Genomic DNA, 24,912 nt, shown 5'->3' on the forward strand with positions numbered 1-24,912 from the left:
AGAGACAAAGGACTTCATCCTTCATTAGGCAGCATGAACCTCATGTTTGCATTAGTCTACCTTGTTTCCCCCACCCCCAAATCATGCATCCCATGATGATGGCAGCCCAAGTACAACAGATGCGAAGCATGCAATTGAGTTTAGGAGACTCCAGTCTTTTAAAGAGACTGCTAACAAATCTGCCTGACCTTTGTTAAAAAAAAACAAAGAAAAGAAAAGAAAAAAAAAAAGAACATCTATGCTGATTCCTTGCTTGGAAGTTGAACATTTATCCCTCCCTGTTTCCTTTCTTGTCATCTTCCTCACATAATTCTATTACAATTTTGATTAAAAAATATTCAGTGTTTACATTTTACAATTGTGTACCTATCTTTTTCTCTATAGAATTTTGTTTTTATTGAAATTAACAAACATCTCTTTCTGCCCTTTTAAAAATTAAATTTTTAATATTTAAGTTTTTTTGTTCTTGTCTTTTATTAACCCAAATATAATTACTTGTCTTTTGGTTTGTTGTAGCAATAGGTCAGACAACATTTGCTACAATAATGTCTGTCAAAGTGGCTAGCTATAAAAATTCTAGCACCACTTCTCATCCGAATGCACTCCCGACAAATCCAACTGATTTTGCCATTATCTCCACTTTGTAGTATTTCAGAACAGCCAGCTTAACCTCCTTTTTCTTATACTTATTCTTCTTGGGAGTGGTGTAAGACTTCTTTCATATCTTAGCACCACCCTGAAGTCTCAGCACAAGATGAAGAGTGGATGCCTTTTGAATGTTGTAGTCAGATAAACTATGTCTATCTGCCAATTGCTTGTCAACTAAGATCAGTCTTTGTTGATCAGGAGGAATTCCTTCCTTATCCTGGATCTTGGCCTTTACATTTTTTATTGTATCTGAGAGTTCAACCTCAAGAATGATGGTCTTCCCTATAAGGATTTTCACAAAAATCTGCACCTTGGTGGGGATTCCAGTGCAGATGGCAGATTGGTAAAAGCCTGCTTAGTTTTTGTAGTTATAACACTAAAGGAGCCAAAAGCTTTTCCTCAGTTGTATTAGTATATCTATATGTAGATACTTAATCAAAATTTGTCTCCTTAAAGCAGAATTTCCTGGCATAGTCTGAAGGCTCCATGATGGACTTCTTGTATATAAATACTCTTGTATTAGTGGTCATTTTAGTATCTTACCTTCACCGTTATCCTTAAGGCATTCCTCATCTTGCTGTTGTTTTAGATGTTGTATTACTCAGACGTCATGTCTTCTTTCTCATGGTATATTGTCATGTTTTGTACAGCATGGATTCTAATAGTTTCTTGATCATGAATATACGAGAGGCATGTCTGAAATTTCTGTTTTCTAACCTCACACTTATTTCATAGTCTGAATCCTGAGTATAGAGTTCTGGATGTGAAATAATTTTCCTTTAGAATTTGATGGCATTGACCTCTTGTTTTCTTTCAGTATTGTTGTTAGTAAATATGATGCCTTTTAAAAAAATTCTTAATCCTTTGTATGAATCTATTTCTCTGAAAGTCTGTAGAATCTTTTTTTTAATACTTGTAATTCTGAAATTTTATGATGATTTGCCTTGCCATGGGTCTATTTATTGTCATTTGTGCTGAACACATGAGTCAGTCCTTTCAGTCTGGATGTCTGTAGCCTTCTATCCTGGAACATTTTATAAAATTAATTTTTTTAATTCTCCCATATTCACTGTATAAGCTTTCACATTGTGCCCACATTTTCAACAATGTGCTTTTGCCCTCAGGTAGGAATAGTGTATCCCAGTCAGAAGACCCTATGTTTTACTCTCTCCAGTGAACTCCAGTCTTTTACTATGGTGGAAGAGTATCAAGGTCAGGTTGTACAGTAATGGGAGATGATCTTAACAGCCCTAAAGCAGACTTTCAAGAATCCTGTGTTTTTAGCACCAACCTTGCCCTCACAGCCAGGCATTTGTGAGCCTATTGGCAGTTCTGTAGGGATTATCAAGTTGGTTCTGTGCTTCCCCCATAATTGGCTTTGGATTCAGATTTCTCAGGTTTAAGTAATGTGCCATTGTACATTTGTTCTGGAAACACATGTACCTTTTTAATGCATTATAAGATCTGGTAGTGGATCTTAGGAACATGATGAATACTGATGAACAAAAATAATATTTTATTGTACCTGCAACAGCAGTAATATTATATGAAATTGTCTTTGATTTCTGTTGTTTACCAAGTCCTATGTACTGCTAAATACTGTTTTTTTATTCCTTACATAAATAGGTGACAGAAAGGCTAAAGTTGATTTAGAGGAGAGTTATGAAACTAAAAAAAATGTACATTTTTTCCCTTATTCACTCTGAATTCTACCCATGGACCCAATTTAGAACTCCTGAATTAACTGAAATATTATGAGACCATAATCATGGTTTCCTATATTTGTCCGCATTTTTCAAAGTGGCTTCTATAGTGTGTAACCCTGATCAACCTTTCATTCAGTCAGCAAATATTTACTAAGTAACAACTGAGTAAGTGTATGACACTGGGCTGGCACCAGGGATATGTTAGTTAACAAAACAAACTTCTGTCTTCATGGAGTTTATTTATCTAATGGAATATATAATTGGTTATAGTGTAGCCTATGTTAAAATACATAGTTTATATATATCACCACCCTAGGAAAATGACTGAAATCACTTACTTTCTCATAATATCAGTACTTGAAACAGAATTTGAAAGGTTTTATTATAAAAGTAATTTTTTTAAAAAAATGTGAGATAGAAAAGAAAAAAAACCCACGAGCCATTAATGCACTAATTAGACTAACTACTGTTAACACCTTGTTACATATTTTAGTTTCTTTTCTATGTACATATACGTATGTTTAAATATGCACAATTTGTAAAACTTTATTATACTATACAAACTTGTGTAAAAATTATCATTTTTATTTGTGTTTACTTCAGTTTTAATCACAATATAATAATCTTATGAAAGCACCCTAATTTATAACTTTAGATTGTTTTCTACTCTTTTTAAAAAAATTTTGTTTTGGCCTGGCTGATGTGGTTCAATTGGTTGGAGTGTTGTCCCATAAACCCATAGGTCACAGGTTTGATTCACAGCCGGAGCACATACCATATTTTACTGTGTATATTGCTCACCCATATTTTTGGCCCAAACTTTCAGGGGAAAAAAAATCTTTCATTTCCATTTTTTTATTCAATTATTTATTTATTTGTATTTAGATACTTGTTTTTTATATTATAAAGGGTGGTATTTTACGTACAAATATCATTGCTTTTTAGAGTTACACTTTTAATACGCAAGTAAAATAATTAAAAACATTTATATAGGTATAGAATTAGTACCACCCATGTATAATGCACACCCTTATTTTTCCATCAAAAAGTTGGGCAAAAAGTACCAATTATACATGGCAAAATACGGTACCTACATTGTAGGTTTGGTCCTTGGTTGGGGCACCTGCTGGAGGTAAAAGATAGATGTTTCTCTCACAAGGATATCTCTCTCCCTTCCTCTTTCTGTGTGGAATAAATAAATATATATAAAAAAATTAAAAAATTCCTTCTGCTAATTTTTCTTAGCTAAATCTTACCAACACACCTTTCATTGATTATTCCAACAGTTTATTATGAAAAAAATTAAATATATGGAAAATTTGAATTTTACAGTAAACACATACTACTTAGATGATATAATTAACATTTTAGTATGCTTACTTTACAACGTAGCTATCCAGTTACACATTCCTCTTTAGTTAATTTTTTAGTAAATATTTAGAAGTGGAGTCATGCATTTTTTCACATACATTTTTAATAATTTTTTAAATTTATGGTTAGAAGCCCTCCAGGAAAATTTTTATTACTAATTTATACTCTTACCAGTGTTTATTACCATACTTTGAACCCTTGCCAACACCAGGTTTTAATTGCTTTTATGTAACTATTTGCTCATTTTTGATACATAGGTTGTTTCTAAAGTAAGTCTTTAATTTTAGCTGGAAGGTGACTCTTTTCATATGCAATGCTCATAAAACAGCATTCATTTATAATTTGCTTTGATAATCTAATCTCCATTATGGATTTCGAAAGGAAATACAATGTAATTTGTTCTTTGTTGATACTTAATGTTTTTAAATGGGAACATTGTGCTTGTTCATTAATTATTTAAGGTACAGTTGGGATTTCAATCAGAATGTTGCTTGTCCTTTTATATTTTTAGGTTATGTACTACAGTGTGTGAATAAGTACTTTTAGAATATTAGCTGTAGCATATTCAGACTTTTTTCTTTTTCACAGAGTAATTGTGCCAAAGGAGAGAAATGATTCACGGGGACATTCAGCAGTAGAACTAGAATTCCATGAATTATATTCTTTTACTCACTGGTCCTTTGTTTTATTTCATGGACCTTTGTTTTATGCCTTGGACTGATGCCCCACTCAGTGTAACACTATAACTGCTATAAAGACTTGAGAAATAAAGATGTGAGTTGAAGTCTTAAGCAATCTAGGCACTTAGGTGGGCATATAATGTGAGATAGTTGAAGCAAGGAGGTAGATTAGTAGGTGGAAAGGCTTATACAATACTGCTTTAAATGATAGATTGCTTGCATTTTATTTTAAAAGTAATTCATAAACAATTATACAATTTTGATATGGCTATTTTTAAAAATTATATGGAAATTTTACCAGAAATATGCTACCTTTGTTATTTTCTAAGCATTTAGCCAAATCTTTTTGTTCACAGCTGGGCTCAAAATGCAGAGAACTGAAAGATATTCATTTCGGCCAGTGTTACAAGATCTCAGATGAAGGCATGATCGTCATAGCTAAGGGCTGCCTGAAATTACAAAGAATATACATGCAAGAAAACAAATTAGTAAGTACTTCTTAAGTCCTTGTGTTTTTCATTTTGTTTCTAACTTTTAAATTTTACCATATATCTTTAAATTTTCTTTCGCTTATTTTTTTGGTGGTTTAGAGGCAAATCCTACTTAAAAGCAAGAACTCTCTCAAAACAATGATTTTACAAATTGATCCTCTAGGTGTATAAGTGCTTGTATGTGGCACTTGCACGACAATCAGCTAGCTCAGATGTATTGGAAAAAAATAAATTTTAGTTGTAAAACATGAGTATGTGGTTGTAGTTCTTTCTGATTCCCCTAGAGATTATAATAATACTAAGTAGTTGGAATTTTTTAATATTCAGGAAGATGTACACTTGTGAAACAGAGCCTTTCTCTAAATATGGTGAAAAATGGTGATTCCATAAATTGAGGAAGACAATCTTGGTAGCTACATAGGTTTTATATTCTAAGCACAAACATGTGTTACTTATTCACACTTAATGTTTTATATGTGATATATTTAAAATCATTTAATTTTGTTTTATTGAGATATAATTCACATGTCATACCTTCACTCTTTTAAAGTGTAAATTCAGTGATTTTAGTATATTCACAAAATTGTACAATCATCTCCACTAATTCTAGAATATGCTCATTACCATGAAAACAAACTCTGTGCTCATTAGCCATCATTCTCTATTTACCCTTCCTTCAGCCCCTGGCAATTGGTGATCTATTTTCTATGTCTATGGCTTTGCCTGTTCTAGACATTTCATGTAAGTGGAATTATATAATATATGGTTTTCTGTGTCTGGCTTCTTTCACTTAAAACAATGTTTTCATGGTTCATCCCTGTTGTAGCATGTGTCAGAGCTTCATTTCTTTTTTAGGGCTGAATAATATTCAAAATTCATTTAATTTTGATTTGATAGATACATAGTACAAGTTAACGGAAGTTGTCACTAGGGAGGTACTAATAGAGTTTTCAATGCTGAAGAAAGGTGCACTTAAAAACAGACAAGGTTGCTGTGGCCAGTGTGGTTCAGTTGGTTGGAGTGCAGTCCCATAAACTGAAGAGTCAGGGGTTTGATTTCTGGTTAGGGCACATGCCTAGGTTGCAGGTTTGGTCCCTGGTTGGAGGGTGTACAAAAGGCAACTGATTAATGTTTCTCTCTTTCATTGATCTATCTCTTCCACTAGCTCTAAAATCAATGAACAGGTCCTTGGGTGAGGATTAAAAAAAAATTAAAATTGTCAAGGTTTGTCTTGAATATTTAGCATATTTACAAAGACTTTTTTTAAAGATTATTTATTTATGTATTTCTAGAGAGGGGAAGGGAGAGGGAAGGAGAGGGAGAGAGAGAGATTAATGCATGAGAGAAACATTGATCTGTTGCCTCTTGCGCATGTCCCAACCAGGGACTGGATCCGCAACCCAGGCATGTGCCCTGACTGGGAATCGAACCACATACCTTTCACTTTACTGTGCAATAGTTAACTAACTGAGCTGTGCCGATTAGGGCCAAAGAAGACTTACTTTTTAATTGTATCCCCAAAATAAAGAGATCTTTTTGTTGCCTCCATAGAGTTAGTTTATTAAATTTGATAAATACATATGATATTAATTTAAGTCTTGAAAGGTTTCCAGAACCATCAGCAATTCAAGTGAGATAGTGCTATTTAAAAACTATTCCAGTTAGAAAAATTGAAACAATCTGAATTAAAAGTAAATGCTTTTATTACCACATAGAATTATTTTTGTGTCTGAAATTATTTAGTAAAAATGTTTCACTTTTCTCTTTACTGCATTTTGCAAAAAGTTATTAACCACTCCTGAAGCCATATGATCTTGTAGAGGGAATAAAATCTTCTTGGTTAGGAGACTGAATTTTGAATCCTGGTATCCACTTACTTGCTTTGTGACTCTGGGAAAGTTACTTAAGCCCTCTGAGCCCCATTTGCAGATGAGGTTAATACTTGTCTTGTGTTTTGTGGCTTTGATGATTAAATGACATAATGTCCTTAAATTGTCTAGTACAAACTCTTACTCATAAAAGATTACTAAAAGCCCTGGCTGGGTTGCTGAGTTGGTTGGAGTACCGACCCATACACCCAAAGGTTGCGGGTTCTTTTCTTTGTCAGGGCATATGCCTGGGTTGCAGGTTTGATATTCTCTCTCTCAGTCTCTCCCTTTTCTCCCCCTCTCTCTCTGCGATCAATAAACCATATTCTCAGGTGACAATTTAAAATAAACTACTAAAAATGAGTAGTTTTCATGAGATTATGACTGTATTTGTTATTTGTTGATTTCCACTACCCTCAAGATGAAGGATGGTAAACTGAACTTAATTTTTTTTTGTATTTACCACATAATGGGAATATTTGTTGAGTAAACACAAAGCAACATCTTTTTTTGACACATTAACAATTTTAGCTGGTGGCTCTGACTGGTGTGGCTCAGTGGGCTTCATTCTGCTGACTGAAGGGTCACAGGTACAATTTCCCATCAGGGCACATGCCTGGGTTGTAGGCTGGGTCCCCGGTTGGGTATGAGAGAGAGGCAACCAATGGATGTTTCTCTTCCTCTCTTTCTTCCCTTCTCTGAGAATAAATAAATACAATCTGTAAAAAAATTTAGTCAGTGGTTTCTGAAAGGGATTCAATGTATATACATTTTTAACTATATATTGTTTTGAAGGTTCTAGTTATGTTCACATTAGCTTAATCTTAATATCGTGGTCCATTAAAAAAGTTGTTATATATTTAAATACCAAGGGAAGCAGTTTTGTATATAGGGCTATTTAGTAAATATTTGATTTCATTGGAAATTTAAAGTAATTTTGCCAGATACTAAAGAAAGTTCAGTTTAATAAAGTTTTTTTTTTCAACTTAAGGTTCTCAGAAAAGAATATTTAGAATACTTTGAACTCTGTATTTTGGACAATTGCGTTACTGCTAACTAACCTCCTATAGGAACTTTGCTTTGTAATCTTGGAATTTATGAAATAAGGAAAACTATTTTAATTGCTTGAAAAACTATAATTTTAAGTAGTTGGGTTGTCTTAATTCTGAAAAGTGTTGTTATTAGTCATTTAACAATGAATATTTTAAATAGTCTAAGTAGAAATAATTGTGGTCTGGTTAAAGGCAAATATCTATGCAGCTATTTATATTTTATATGTAATTACAAACAGGAAATATAGACATCATCAAATAGGAAAAATATTTTACATTAACAACTAATAGAAATATTTGGGAGACTACTGTATCTGAAAGGATGCCAACAGTATTTGACCTCTACAGATATTAATCATTAGCCAAATTATTTTGCTGATTCTCTTATTAAAGTGAATTTTCTCAAAAGAGTTTTAGAGCTTCATTGTGTAGTATGTGTAGCATCTTTGCTATGTAGCATCATAGCATAGTGTTTTTATTTAAATATAAACTTTGATAACTTTAAAATATCAAATTGCTTGCTTTCATACATTGGCAGTATTTGACTGAGTACACTTCTTTTCATGTTACATCTTGGCCTTTAGGTGGCAGCATTGTCTTTGTATATTTCAGTGATAGCTTTTTGTGTCCTTGATATAACTAAAAAGATAACAAAGTGCGTGTACACAGCTTTTGCAGATATTATGGTTTATTTAAAACTTTTATTCTTTAGGTGAATTTAATGGTAAAATTTCTTTAAAAAGTTTTTATTTATTTTTAGAGGGGAAGGGAGGGAGAAAGAGAAGGAGAGAAACATCAGTGTGTGAGAGAAACATCCTCTGGTTGCTTCTTGCCTGCCCCTAACTGGGGACCTGGCCCGCAACCCAGGCATGTGCCCTGGCCTTTCAGTTTGTGGGATGACCACCAGCCCACTGAGCCACACCAGCCAGGGAAATGGAAAAATTTTTTATTAAAATAATTTTAAGTATTAGTTGCAGCTAGAATGTTAAAAGATGAACTTGCTGTTTTATACAAAGCAAGATATTCAAACATCCTTATTTGTGGCACTAATTTAAGTAAGATAAAATTTAGAATAGGGGAAGGATCTCTGTGTTTACCAGAAGAAAAATTTTTATTCACATGGAAATTGAGGACAGTGATTTGACATTTTAAGACTCAAATGGATTATGCTGAGGCAAAAAATTAGGATTTACATCTCAAATCTTTAAGAAAATCTTTCCATAAGAGAATGAATGTCTGTTTTAGTCATTTTTGAGTTAGACAGATGCCATGCACCTACATGGATATAGTTTACATTCATCATAAAACTTTTGTATAGAGTCTAGAAAGAGATGTGAAGAATACAACTATAGTGAGGGTCTAGTGTATTGTATACACTGTTTTCCTGCTCCTAATGATAGCTTTCACATCACTGCTGTGCAATATTTGCTCCAAAGTTATTTTAAAGCATATTTAGTTTGTATGTATAGTTACTGATGATCTAGGAATCTCATTAAGTATATTCTGCCTGCTTCTTTACTTTATTTGTTTTATATTCTGTTTCTCTACTTTCTGGACAGAGGAACTCTCTGGACAGCTTTTTATTCAGTTGTAAAATGATGGGGGCCGGATAGGTTATGTATCATTTGTTATCCAATCTGATGTTTTAAAGTACTGTACTAGGATTTTATGAATTCTTATGAAAATAGCTTCCATGCTGAGTCCTGTAGTCATCATATTTGATACTAGATCTGTATGTGTTGTATGTATTTGTTTTTTTAAAATACCTTCTTTTTTGTAGAGTTGAGTTGTGAACTAGTATAGACTTTCTGAATTATCAAGGAAGTAATAATGTATTATGAATAGACTTTAGACTGTTTTAAGGAAATTATTAATGTTTCCTGATTAAAACTTGATTTCCTGAAAGTTAATTGTGACCTTTTATTTCAACCTCCTGGTGAATTGTTATTTTACTAGTGTTATAATTCTATGACATCTCCTGGAGTCCTTGCTGCTGCTATAACATTATTTGTAACATTGTTTTTTATTGTTTTAATTTTATTACCTCTTGGAGGCTTACACAGATAAGGTAGGATCTAAAGTCACCTCCAGGCTTTCTTCTTTGAGGCTAGAAGCGTTTTTAAGGAGTGATTGAGGCAAACGCTATGTTTGAATTGAATTGAACTCAGTTCGTGCCTTGACTGTGTAGTTTCTTACTCATGTGATTTGGGTTATCTTAAATTTTGTGCATTCATTTCCTCATTTGCAGAAAGGATATAAAACTACTTTAAACATGCTCTTATGGGGATCAGACTAAATGAGATTATGAGGTAAAGTACCAAATGTGTTTCATACATAGGAGATCTTCAATAAAGGTCACTTTTCTTCTACTTTGTACCAGAGTTTCTGAAGTCTACTGGTTTGAATTGGGCTGTGTCAGTGCCTAATATCACCTACTATGTTCTTATTTCACCCATTAGCTACTCACAGTTTAACTTCTTTTTGATGCTTGCTGTGATTTGAGGCTCTTGCTACAGCCAAGTAAGTAGACTGGTAGTCATGTCATCATCAGCTGGGTTATGTAAGGTAAATATTTGCATCAGAGCTTAAATAGTAGTAGTTAATTCAGTATTATATGAAGGCTTATGTTTCTTCATTCATTTACTTTTCTACTTAGAATTCATATATTAAAGGATTTGGCCCTCACTCCCCTCAGTTCTCCCACTGCACTCCTGATAGCTTATTTCTCAAGCACTCCCTGTGAAGTGAGTTTACTTGTAATCTCCCCCAAAAATGATTTACATTTGTGAGAGAGTCAGTTTTCACTTCAGCCTCCAAAATCTCCCAGGATAGCTATTTGCCTTCATTGCCCTTTCGCCTCTTAATGGATGAGACATTTACTTGCACACAGAGTAGTAGCTTTCAGTAAACAGTGATGCATGAATGTGGCATTCTAAAGAAGGGGACCTAAAGATACTGAGCTTCATTTTATTGTTGTTTATTACATTTCTGTATATAATTTCTGGGTTTTGCTGTCACAGATTTTTAAGCATATTTAATACTAGTTATCTTCAATGAGTATTTGTAATGTACCAGGCACTGTGCAATTTTACATAATTAATCCAGGTAGCTTATTTTTTATTCCATTGTACAGATGAGTGTATTGAGGCTTAGAGAGGTTAAGTAACAACAAATCAAAGCATCAAAGTCAAGATTCTAACCAAGATCTGTTAGATTCCCAGACATTTGTCTCCAAGCTCCCTTGATTACACAGATACATTACAGATGGGTCTAATCTATATGTCCTTGAACCAAACATTATCTCCCTTTAAAACACAGACTGGAATCCTGAAACACCAATTCAAAAGAACCTATGCACCCCAATGTTCATAGCAGCACAATTTACAATATCCAAGTGCTGGGAGCAGCCCAAGTGTCCATCAGTAAATGAGTGGATCAAATAACTATGGTACATTTACACAAAGGAATACTATGCAGCAGAAAGAAAGAAGGAGCTCCTACCCTTCGTGACAGCATGGATGGAACTGGAGAGCTTTACGCTAAGTGAAATAAGCCAGGGGGCGAAAGACAAATACAGTATGATCTCACCTATAAGTGGAACCTAATCAACAAAACAAACAAGCAAGCAAAATATAACCAGAGACATTGAAATAAAGAACAAACTGACAGTAATCCAAGGGAGGAAAGAGGGGGATAATGGAGGAAAGAAGGGGGATGGTCATCAAGGAACATGCATAAAGGACCCACGGACAAAGCCAAAGGGAGGGCAGCATTGAGGGTAGGAGAGGGGATGGGTGGAGCAGGGGAAAGTGGTGGCAGGAAAATGGAGACAACTATACTTGAAGAATAATAAAAAAAAACCCCAAAAAGAGGAAATAAGGAACCTGAACTGGGTTGTACCTAATAACATAGTGTCAAAATATAAATGTAAAAAACTTGTAAAATGGAAAGGGGAAGTGGACGAATCCACAATCACAGTTGGCTATTTCAGAACTTTTTCATACATGATGGAATGAGCTGAGAGAAACTCAGTAAGGATGTAGAAGACTTGAACAATATTATTAACCAAATTAACCTAATGGACATTTATAGATCATTCCACCCACAGTAGCAGAATGTAGTCTTTTAAGCCCATGTGGAACAATCACCAAGATTCACCTTATGCTGGGCAATAAAACAAACCTCAGTTAAAAAAAACCCACAAACACAAACAGGTGGTGTGAGACATTGAAGGAAGAAGTTAACTGTAAGCATGAGTGGAAGATCTTTTTGCTAGGATGATAACTGATTTCAGGGTAAGCTGTAAATACCAATGGAGATATATTAGAATATTTTCTGGGAAAATTATCATGTAAGAAAGCAGTCTTCAAGATAGTTTTCAATGTTGATCTTAATCATGTGCAAATTTGAACATAATTAACTTTAATAGAATTGCATTCTTTATCTAACAACTTTTACTTTGTGAAATTATACTATTTTATATTTTTGTGAAGTTTGGATTCAGATGCTATTACCATATCATTTTTGTCCAGCACATTTAACAGAAATTTTAATGGATTAATGAACTGATGACTTTCTTTCTTTTTTTTTTTAAAAAAAACTTTTATTTTAGAGAGAGGGGAAGGGTGGGAGATAGGGAGGGAGAGAAACATTGATGTGAGGGAGAACATTGGTTGGTTACCTTTTGCCTTCTGCAAGTGCACCCATGAGGGCAGAGCACAGAGTCTGTAACCCAAGCATGTGCCCTGACCTGGAATCAAACCCGTGACCTTTAGGTTTGCAGGACAACTCCCAACCGATTGAGCTGCACTAGCCAGGGCTGAACCGATAACTTTCTACTCTGTTCCTTACCACTACTTCAAATGTTCGTTCAGTTTAGTTAACATTTGAATACCTACTATGTGCCAGGCACATAAGAGAGGTGTTGAGGAATTAAAAGAGTTATATTGCTAAAGAGAAGCGATTTGGGTCTAGGCTTAAGTGCTATGGAAGTGTCAATCATAAAAATAGTTACTTGTGTGAGATATAAAAGAGGAATCAGGAATTCATATAAATGGTAGGTGATATTTGAACTGGGTCTTGATTGATATACAGTGATATGGTGATTGTGAAGCAAGCAAACATTTTTGGGTCAGGGAAAGTGATTGCAATTGGGAGAAACAGAATTAACAAAGACAGGCATCAGGAAAATATGCAGGATGTTTACTAAGTGGTCGGTGTTAGAATAAGATTGATTAGCTTTATAGGCAGGATGGGTAGGGGAAGTGATCATATTTGGGTCTGTAAAGAAAGGTAAGGAACAAGGTTGTTAAGTTTCTTGAGTCTAGGTAATGAGGATTATAGCATGGGATTTCACCAAATGTGAAACTTGATCATATTTTTTGGGTTTTTAAGTTATTTTTCAAATTTTGAGAAATTAGGGAAAATACAAAGTACTAAAAAGAATAATAAAACCTATATGCCCATTACCCAGACATTGACATTTATTTATTTTTAAATTTAAATATTTTATTGTTTATGCTATTACAGTTGTCCCAGTTTTTCACATTTTGTTAATTTGTTTCTTTTTCTTGAATTAATAAAGCAAATAAAGTGGATGTAAATCTCTGTTGTTTTGCATCCAGTGCCATCTCACCATATCCTGTTAGAGGCAACTACTATGATGATTCGAAATGCTTTAAACATGAAAAAAAAACTAACATACATGATACCATGAACAGCAATATAGTATTATTTAATTTGTAGTCACACATAGTTTACATCTGATGTTATCTGGTTAAATATCTGGTCTCACACAGTAGATATCAATATGTAACTTGCATTTTTTTCTTTTAAGTTGTTTATGAGACCCAGCCATAACAAATATGTAATCCATTCTTTTTTAACTGTTAGTGTTTTATATATATACATATATATCACATATATATCGCATATATATATCCTATTTATTAATTTCCTATTGAAGGATACTTACTTAGATTGCCTCCAGGATTTTACCATCATAGGCAGTGTCGCAATAAAACTGTTATGCAGGTCTCTTGTGTTTGTTTCTAATACCTAAAAATGTAATGAAAAAGGAGCTAAGATATTTATATTTTCAAATTTTTACTAAATCATGACAAATTGTTCTCTCTGAGTAATTGAGATCATGATTCACAGTATATCTGATAGATTGTCAACTCTTTTGAGGGCAGGGAGGTACCTCCTTGTCTCTTTATCCCATCCCTCCCTCATGTTGGTACATAATATTCAGTGAATGTTAGTTTAGTGACAAATGGGTTACTACTGAACTGAACATACTTTTAAAAATGTATTTCTTCAAGTATTTTGGGAACTGCTTTGAAAACAAGATTAATTTGGATATATAAATAAAAACTTGAAAAATTGCTGAAAGATTAAGAGTCAAGTTTTTCTGACTTTTCTAATAAAATTTCTTTGATATAGTTACAGTATGAATGATGCTGTTTAATATATCTAGCTGAAGTCATTAATGTACTCAAGGAGCATTTATTAGTCCACTTGTTTTTAGCAACATGCTGTTCTGATAAACGAGAATATAATTTTTATTCTTGTCAGAATTACACTGACTTGTACTTTCTTACCTATAATAAAATTAGTTTTATTTTATTGAAGTGATTTTTGAAAGACCTACTTTAAAGACAAAAGTTATTTGGCATACAAATGTATTGAAAAAATGTTAAAATGTTATTTGACAGATTTTTTAATTTGAAGAATAAATGTGTTACTCATTTATATTCTTTGCTCTAGAGCTTGATCTTTCACTCTCTCTTTTGTCTATTGGTATCTTTCTCCTTTGGATATCTTTTTTTACCTACCAGGTGTCTTGGTTTTTTAAAAACATAAATGAATTGTATTCTATCATTTGAAAAGCATAGGAAGCAAGAAAGAATGAATGTGCCTGGTTTCTTCTGTATGGTATGGTATGGTATGGTATGGTATGGTATGGTGGGCAAGCAGTGACTTGGGTAATAGCCAACTAATTTTTCTTTGGACTGCATTAATTGTTGTACCCAGCATATTTACCTGCCTAATTATGTTAGCTTAGTAATATTACCGGTAGTTCACAAACTTTGGGGAACCATCAGCTGATAGAAGGTGCTCAAATGCTAACAGAATCTCAGGAAGAAACTAACCTAATATTAAAAGCTCTTATACAAATAACCCAATGTTAATAATGCAGACTTTATTATGGTTAAAATAGGAGACTCCAAATAGCATTAACATAGTTTTAATTTTTTTTCTGAATCAAATTCTGGGTTTCTAAAAATATCCAAATTGTTTTGATTTTAACATTTATAGTTGTTAGGTAATAACCTAGTGTTAGGATTATTATTTTTTTTTGCTGCTGTTATTTTCAACTTATATATTCTATAGTTTAGACCTTTTTTAAAAAATGTAATTTTGTTTAATTTCTTTTGTGACGGCATGTTAGAAAAATCAGAGATTGGAGCAAATCAGTTTATCTCTCAGGTATAACTGAGAGTGTTGTTTCTGTCTTTGTGCTCCAGTGTTGGCAACCAGGGGGATGGTTGGTTGAGATAAAGAGGCGAGTCATTAGACTTAGCAGATAGCAATTTCATAAGGTTACATGGCGGTGGGATGCTGGGAGTACATTAAGCTTGTCATTTATGAGCACATATTCTTCAGCTACTCTTTTCGACTGTCAGTCACTAAGTAAGATGCATTGTTTGGATCTAGGGAGAAGTTTTGGCTTATATATACATATCTCTTTTTTACAGTAATGGGTTACTAGGGTTTTAGGACACCCAAGACTTAATGTCATTTATCATTTTAGTGGGTAGACCAAAAGAAGGATTAGTTGTTTTGCTTCATTTTGTTTTTAAGATTTGCCTTTCTGAATATCATTTACACACTGTAGTTGAATCTGGCTTTCAGGTGATAGGATGCTTCTTTTCAAGCATTTTCTTGTAGTTATTATAAAAAGGTACATTATCATTATATTTATCATAGATAAAGATACATTATCTATGCCACTTGGGCTTTCATCGAGTGATCCTCTCTTCAGGCAAAAGCTATGCAGTTTATGCTCCTATCTAGGCAACCTATTTGGTGAGTACTGTTCCTATTCCTGCTGCAGATTTTGCTTATTTGTATTACTTACGTTGGCTTCCTTTTCTATTTTCCTTGAAGTTCTCATTACAGATCTGACATGATGTTGTCTCCTGGGCAGTAAGTGGAAGTATGAATAGTCATGAGTGTTGGGGTAAATTCTTTTCCTTTTATTACACCTTCTGGTTTTTAGTAACTGAGAGGTTGAAAAGCCAGATGAAAGATGAAGTCTGTTCTACTTGGATATTTACTTGTTTTTAAACCCTTCTATTGCGTCTTTTTTTGTGTAGCCACATGAGGTTGCAGACAAGATCAATATAGTCTTTTTCTTTAGTGGGTGTCACACTTCACTATTTTTGGCTTCTAAAATCTGATAAATATGATAGAAGTGGGGCTACTTCAGGAGCATTCTTGGGCGTAAAAAATGTATAGTGTCTATTACCAGGTTTTCATTGATTGTTTTTGATTTAAGCATAAATATAAGTGTTTAACATTTACTTTAATATGATATATAAATGAAGACACTGAGAATTTGTAATCCAAAGAAAAATAGTTATAAAGCAGAGCCCTTCTAACTAAACTATGTTTGGGTGTTTATTCTTATCTTTTGTTTTCCTCTTATTGAATATATCCTTATAAAATTAAAAAAACTTTTCAATTACAGCTGACATTCAATATTGTTATTTAATATGTCTTTGATAAAATAAATAAGATACATATTTATATTCATTATTGTTTAAATGCTCATACAAATGCCTATAGATTATAAAATTATTTTCATCATGTTATACTCACTTTTCAATTTGACTCCTGAGAACATGGTAGAATTAGGTGAGCTGTGATTTATAGATTTCTCTGAATGGGGAATCAAAATATATTTTCATGTCTTTTGACTAGGTTATTGTTAACTTTAAATATTCGAAGATAACTTTTAAGTAGTTTGATATTTCATGTATTTTAAGTTGTTGCAGGACCCTTTTATATACACGTATGTATAGATCCCTTTTCCATTGATACATTAATAAATATATATCATATATGATTATAGGCAGTTATATTATGTAATCCATTATACATCTCATAAATTACAATTGTTTTACACTTATGAGTGAAGAAGTTAATGGAAAATAGTGTTGGAAGGTAAAAATATATTGTATATTCCTCTGAATTCTGTCATGACCTAAGAGGTATCCAAAGATGGGCTTTTTGTCCTGTCTACAGTCCAGGAATGCTCTTGCAGGAATCTTCTTGTTAAAAATACTCTTTAGTCCCATCATAAATCTGTAGTGGCTAACTTCAAAGATTTCTTCAGTTATTAGTCTCTACTCTCATTTCATTCTTAATTTGTTTATTTACTCTTCATTTTCTCATATCATTTGCTTTCTTCCAGTATGTGTTCATTACCTTCAAACTCAGCTAAATATTTTTGTGTCAAACATTAAGATTTCTAGCCCCATTTATTACTTCCTCATATTCTATCAGTTTCCTATATTTTATTATTTCTTATTAACCCATTGATAACTTGTGGTAGATTTCAAGGCTTCAGTTTAGTCATGTGAGCTCCTTGAAAGTAGAGATGATGATGTCTTTTTAAAAAGACCTATATATAGTAACTGACTATATATTTGTCATTGTTTTTACTAAATGGTTAGTTGTTAGGAGTTGTAAAAAATTAATTTTTTCTAACAAAAATTTTAAGGTTTCTGAAAAGGATTGCTAATGAAGATGAACCATTCTACACTCAAGTCCTTTTGGTTTAGTTCTGGAAAAATTCTTTCTGCAATTAGGAAAGCTATTAAAAATTAACATTCTTAATGAGACACATGCCAGTGACATTAACACGATTATTAATACTTTGACATATACATACAATATAGCTTTTAGGCCATAAGATTTAAAATTTGTTAACAACTGAATTGGTGAAATATGCTTCATTTTATAGCAGTGTCAAGTGGCTCTTCATTAGCGTTCGTACCAGAAGAGTGGCGAAGATAGTTTGAGGAAAATCCCAAATAAGTCTCTCCTTAAGAATTAAATGTATAGGAAATGATTTTTTAAAAAGTCAGTGTTGAAACTTGTGGCTTTATTTTTTTGTCCTCTTTGCAAATTACCTGTTACGTATTTTCATTTTTTGGTTTATATCCCATTGAAGATATTTGATTTGTTTGAGTGCTGCCACCAATGTATTTTCCTTTTTTCTGCTTTCAGACAATCCTAACAAAAATCTTTCAAGACTACTAAGAATTGTGGGTTTTTTTCTTTTGTTATACTTGAATTACTTGATTATTGAAAAGATGAAAGTTAGCAAGTTGCTTCTATGGTTTACTTTGTTTAGAAGAGCTTGATTTTATTGTTGTAGTTTAGAAAGAGATAATTAAATATAAGATTTGATACATATCTTGGTTGCCTGGTACCAACAAAATGCAGATCTGGCATAAAATTCAGTTAGAATACTGAAATTGCATGCTTTGAGAATATTATAACATGCAAAAAAATTATAGTGACAAGTGTTTTCAAAAATATGTTGCATAAAATTCTTAGTTTTTAATTTCATAAATTAGTTCCATTTTATTATCTTTTTATTCTTTACTATTTTTTAATAGTTATGTAGAATCAAAAATTGGAAAAGAATACCTAAAAAGAAGCATAAATAAATATCTTGTTTCCTAATTTTTTTTTGAAGATTAAGTGGTTGGAAATTTTAAGGGAAAAGATTGGGCAAGCATTGGTTCAGCCAAGAGTATTGTTTAACCTTGGATTAATTTGTGTTTTTTCAATGTGCACGTGATTTTTTTCCTAGTATACCTGGATGGTTTTCTTCATGTAAAATACCAGTATATAGGAGCCATCTTTTTCCATATTAAAGTCTATTGAAAACAATCACATTTTAAAAAATATACTCTATCGGATGATATTTTTAGATTATAGAGTCAAGAATAGTTTTCTTTTAGAAGACTATAATTATGCTGATTACTGATCTGTATAAAAATGGGAAATATTTCACATACAGTCTTTTGCATAGTGGTAAATCATTTTTAGTCTAGTGTATGCATTTGCCCAGTATCACAGGTTAATTCTTTAGACATTTATGCCTTTCCTCTTTCTTTTCATCAAGGCATACCTTTTTACAGCTGTTGTTGAAACTTCTCCACTTGTTAGAATCAACATGTAATCACCTTGATGCTTAATAGTCCGCCTTTGAGATTCTGTATTTCTACATGTCTAAAGTTATTTATTCATTTTTAGCATTATAATATTAAAGGTACATTAAATTTGCATACCTATCTTTCTGATGTTCTTCCTTCTTCTGCCCCTACTTTTTAAAAGTTAACAAAAGTCCTATTTCAAAAAAACAATGATAGACTTAACCTTGAAAGTGATCTTAGAAGTCTATTAAACCGGCTTCCTGCAAATCCCTTCATTGCATGCCTGGTAATGAACCATCAGTCATTGTGTGTGTGTGTGTGTGTGTGTGTTTGGGGGAGGGTTATTAACAGATGAATATTCAAGAACTCAAGCAATATTTTAATGACAGTTGAAAAATTATGAGTAAAATGGTGCCAAAATGATATTTGACCAGTTTTCTCTACTTTCTAGTACCTAAAAATGGTTATTTTTGCCTTTTTTAAAAAAATGGTTACACATACTCACCACATTATATAAAGACTAGAATATCTTATTTTCAGTACTAACTTATTCTTACACTAAACTAGTATAAGAATCTGTAATTTGACAATTTAAATAATTGCCTCTTGTGAATATGTGCATTGTTTTAGACCTTTCCATTGGAGCATATGGCAATACCCACTGAAGAGTGGTTCTCGTAAAACTTTTGTGGTTTCATTTACTATTAACATGCTCTTTGACAACTGGCCTTTACTAATCTCACACTATGGGTTTGAAACTTTTTCCTTAATGCTTCAACACATTGTGTCCTTTGTTTTCTCCTGGAAAAGGATTTAAACAAACTTTCTATTGCACTTGTTGAATATGTATTTCATAGTAACCACCATGAAGACCGCAGCATTTAAGAAGATGAAGAAGCAAAGATAAAAGGTACACATTCAAGAAGGCTGGGTTTCACAGTTGGTGCATAATCCTTTCTGCTGTCATTGGTACCCTAACTCTGTACCTACCAGAACAAAAGAAACTGAATTGGAAATTGTGGGAGCTGGGGAACATTCAGCTGGCAGCCCATCGCATGGCCCATAGGCGTTGTCAGGCCTCAGTTTGACGCCCTTTATTCTTTTTGACAGATGTGAGGTAGGGTCTCTGAGAGGGAAGTCATTACTAGAGAGAGGGCAGTGTCAGATCAAAAGTAACCAGTGATCAAACAAGGTAAAGGGCTGTGGAAAATATGCTCTTTTTGGCCTCAACACCTGCCTGATCACTGAAGGGAATAGTCCAATGTGTCAGGGCAAGTTGATTTTCTTTGATGTACAGTGAATTAGAAGTCAGAATGGAAGCTTAAGTGGAGTATAGAAGACTTTTACTTCCTACTCTTGAGCAATTTAGGTGTTTACATTTTTTACTTTAATTACCTAAAAGTTATAGAAGTAATTCTCTATTGAATAAAATATTAAAGCTTACCTATACTAATTGTTATCACTATATAATAAGAGATAGTACTAATAAACAAACAAATTTGAATATAGTATGGAACAAGCTTTAGAAGTTACCAAACTCTTCATTTATTTCAAGCATCTAATTATAATTTTAATCAGAGGTGGATACAAAGTGGATTAGTGCTGAGCTTGGTACATAATAAGTCCCTTTATTGTAAAATTTTGGAAGTTACTTCACTAATTTCAAATAAGTTTGAATTAACTCTCTCCCCCCTTAGTGCTTGTTATTATATTTTCTCTAAAGGTAACCCTTTGTAAGCAAGCCAGATGAAAGAAATTTAAAGAGACAACCTCATTGGAGTTTTGTATGTATGTTTTTTTTCTTTACCCCTTCATCTTTAGTAGTGTGTGACTAAAGTCTAGAAGAGGGGTGATATTTTTATCTTTCATTAGCTTGCTGTATGAATAAATTGACAATTGAGGCATATTTCTAAAATTTTAATTTGGTACTTTCCTTTATATTAAGAGCAAAGATTTGACTGCTACTAGATTTTACTGTCTCAACTTTTGGTATTTGAAATACTGCTGAATGTCATTCAGATTTATAAATAAGTCAGTAGTCATTTTGTCCTCAAATGCTGGAAATAAGAATTTATTTGAAATTCCTCATTTTCCAGAAAGAAGAATAAAGCTTCTTAGTGCCACAGCCTTTTAAAAGTGATTTTTAATCTAGTAATTTGTCTGACTATTCATCTTTGCATGAAGTCACATATTTGTTTATTTGTGATACTCTATGTAACCTTAATCTTCTTTGTTACGTTTAGATATATAAAAGAAATAACAATAATAAATATCTTATTGTATTACCTTAAATTAGTATAGGACTTTGAGACTACTCTTCACTATAAATATATTTTATGTTTGAGAAATTTCAGAAAAATGTATTTGAGCATATTTATTATAAATAGGACTATTCCTGGTTTTTCTTTTAAACTGATTTTGCTCATAAATTGTCATTAAATATATTTGTTTACAGTCTCTTTAAAGTAGTTCAACTTAGGAGTTCTTATGTAGGCACTGAGTTAGAGGTTTTTTTTTATTTGGAATAAAGTGTCTAACAAATTAAGATTCTATATCTATTCTTGAAGCTTTTAAAATTTAAGAAATCTTAATACAGAATCATTATGCAATCTAAATACAGTTAGGCCCATTTTTTGCTTTTGATTGTTTTTTAATATGAAGGACTGCATATTGAAACCAATATAATTTTACTTTGATTCAGGGAGGGGAATAATTTTGGTTTGTGTCTTCGTTCTCTTAGGGCATCCCTCCTGTCTATCCTTCAGTTTTAATATTTGCAAAAAGGATTTCAATATGCTGATATTTTAATGTTAAAGTTAGGAAGAAACATTTGTGAAAGGTAAATTTCTCTAAGTAAACATCAATGTTTTTCAAACTGGACCTCAGCAGCATGACATTTTAGTAGTCATAATCTTTGCCTCTTGGCATGCTGTACCTGGCCCATGAGTGATTTTATTTTCTTATAAAAGCTACTTTATCTAAATATTATCTAACATTTACTCAAGAACCTTCTGTATAAATCAAGAACTAGAGTGTTACCAGTAATTTTCATCTACCTACATATTCATCCCCTCGCTCTGCTGACTCTCCTTTAGACATAATCACAGGTAAACAGAATAATCACTGTCCTGAGTTTTATCATTTTTTTCTCCATTTTGTTACATATGTTTTTATGGCTTAATAACAAATTGTTGTGTTTTTACTTGTTTATAATCAAATACATTTCCAAAGAGGTCACTGATGAATGGGTAAAAATAGCGCTTTAACAGATAGCCTCATGTTTTATTAGTAGTGACATAATTTAGTAAAAATAATCTAAGAGAAGTATGTTTCTGAATTTAAACTTAATATTATTTAAATAACTTTCAAGTGAGATTTAAGCTATTAAATATAACTTTCAAGTGAGATTTAAGTTAGAATCTCTACTATATTTTTATGTTTTTAGATTTTTAGATTTAAATATACTATATATGTTGATCCCTTGCATTTTTCATCTATTTATAAATTATATTTATAAATACAGAGAATGAGGTCTTTTCACTTTTAGTTTTGGTTTGTTGCAGTTGTAGCAATTTCTGTGATTTGATATATATGTTGGAAAAGTTATTCTTTTAGATGATGGGGTAGTTGGTGAGGAACATCTAACTAATTACCAGTTTAATATGGAGGCAAGTAAATTTTTAGTTTATCAAATGATGTGTATGTTTTATTTATCAGTTTAGTGTGTCATTAGTAATTTAGTAAGTCCAGCCATTGTCTTTTTCTATAAAGATGAAATGATTGTACTAAATTTCTTTGATTGCTATGTGTATAATTAATTTAGTGGCAGATTCTCAGAGGAAAAATGAAAAACTACAATAAATATTTGTATTGATTATAAGACTTTGCTTTCTATAATTTCAGAGCTACTAATTTGTAGAAAAACGAATGTGTTTTTTTTCTTCCTTAGCTTAGTTAATTAGATTGGTCAGCATTTCAGTATTGATCTGATATACAGGTTTTGGTGAAATCAAGTCAAACAAAATATTTGCTTGACTACAGGTGTTTTTTTTTTCCAGTTCCTATTTTTTAACATGTAGTCTTTATAAAATAATGCTTTTGCTAATCCTTTGGAAATGTGGTTATTATAACTAAGGATAGTCAATACTCACAATGGTTTTTTTGTAAAAAACAATGGTTATTTGTAAATAATAAGTGACATGATTAATAAAATTAATTGGAGATCAAATTAGCATATTTCAATTTTGATTACAACAAAGTTTTTCCTGTTGTATAAGTTATGATCATTTACAAGAATGTGGACTATAGAATCAACTTTTGTACCAATCTCCATTTTTAGGAGATTTTTCAAATGTACAGTTTATGCATACACACACACTTATGTGTGTGTGTGTGTGTATGTATAAAATAATATAAAATAGGTGAAGTGATTTTAAATTAATGTAAATTTAAAAAGGAGATAATTTGTTTCCTTCTTTCTTTATGTTGATGGTCTGTATATTTTTGCTTTATGAAGGAATCTGAGAGGTTCGTATTATTTGTCTCTGCCCTCTCAAATATATCTTGGTGAGATTGTTTATGAATGACAAATACAGTTGGCATAAAGTATTTAGGGTTGTAGTTTAAGAAACTTTATATAGTTTATTTATTGAAGTTTATTTAGTGTTTTGTAATGCAAGGCACAACTGAAGAAGCAAAACAGTAATTGCTTTCATGATTTTTAAAAGTATCAAATAATTTTATATAGATAAAATGGTATAGTTTCTTTGTTTTTCTCAATGTATACTGATCATTTGGATAATTTAGCGGAAAAAGTTATACAGTTTACAGCATTCATTAAATACATTGATTTATAGTATTTGGGAGAATAGAAGTTAAGCTTAGAGGTAGAGATTGGAGAGCAGAGTGACATTTTATACTGTAACAGGGGTGTCCAACCTGTAGTCCCCAGGCCACCTGAGGCTCAGGATGGCTATGAATGCAGCCCAATACAAAATCATAGATTTACTTAAAACGTTGTGAATTTTTTTTTTGTGATTCCATGTTTCAGTGTATTTAATGTGTGGCCCAAGGCAACTCTTCTTCCAGTGTGACCCAGAGATGCCAAAAGGTTGGACACCCCTGCTAGAAAATGATATTGAAAGCCTGGAAATGAATGTTGCTATTCCTATCGGTGGTATGATTCTGGAAAATATATTTTCCTTGATTCCCTTATGGTTACTAGGTCATAGATCAATGAATGTTTTTATAAATCCAACTTCCTACCATTCACTTATTCATTAAGCATTTACTGAGTACAAACCACATTTTTCTTGGATGATGCCAGCACACTTACATTATAGTAACTATTAATTACCATGAGTGAGTTCCTTCCATCTTGTATTCACCTGAGTGAGAGCCTGCTGGGGAGGGCAGTGACATCCCCCGTCACCGTCGGTTCTCCAGAGGCTTGACTCTCAGCCTTTCATCTATTGGATACTACATTTTAAGAGTAACAGTTTGAAAATGATGGCATGTAGATAATAATATTGTACTTGCTAATTTTGATAACTTCTAAGTTATTTCATCTTAGTTACCTAATTAAGGTGAAATATTTTGAAGAGTAAAATTAAAGGAGCTATTATTAGTATAAAACATAGTATGTTTATTGCAATGACTTGTTCTGTTAGTTCTTTATAAAGGTGCTTCGCTGTTAAAGAAAGACTTGTTCCACTGAGCCATTGTAGTACTTGGGTAGTACATGGTTAGTAATACTCAAATAATTATAATGAATTGAGTTTTCTATTATTCCATTGGGTTAATATTTTAGTTATTAGGCCAATGTCAACTATGTCACATAGAGTCATCCCTTATGAGAAA

The 24,912-nt window shown here is 32.3% G+C and overlaps 1 protein-coding gene across 1 annotated transcript in view; it reads left to right on the forward strand.

Moving 5' to 3' along the window:
* The window catches only part of FBXL17 (F-box and leucine rich repeat protein 17), a 470,506-nt gene that overhangs the window by 33,698 nt on the left and 411,896 nt on the right, over nucleotides 1-24,912 (forward strand). The window contains exon 4 of the mRNA XM_054589993.1: nucleotides 4,762-4,893. Within this exon, the coding sequence (XP_054445968.1) occupies nucleotides 4,762-4,893 (132 nt within the window). The remainder of the gene's footprint in view (nucleotides 1-4,761; nucleotides 4,894-24,912) is intronic.

The sequence above is a fragment of the Pteronotus mesoamericanus genome, unplaced genomic scaffold, assembly GCF_021234165.1.
Source record: "Pteronotus mesoamericanus isolate MK-2021 breed Mesoamerican mustached bat unplaced genomic scaffold, CSHL_Meso_final scaffold_167, whole genome shotgun sequence".
Taxonomy (NCBI): domain Eukaryota; kingdom Metazoa; phylum Chordata; class Mammalia; order Chiroptera; family Mormoopidae; genus Pteronotus; species Pteronotus mesoamericanus.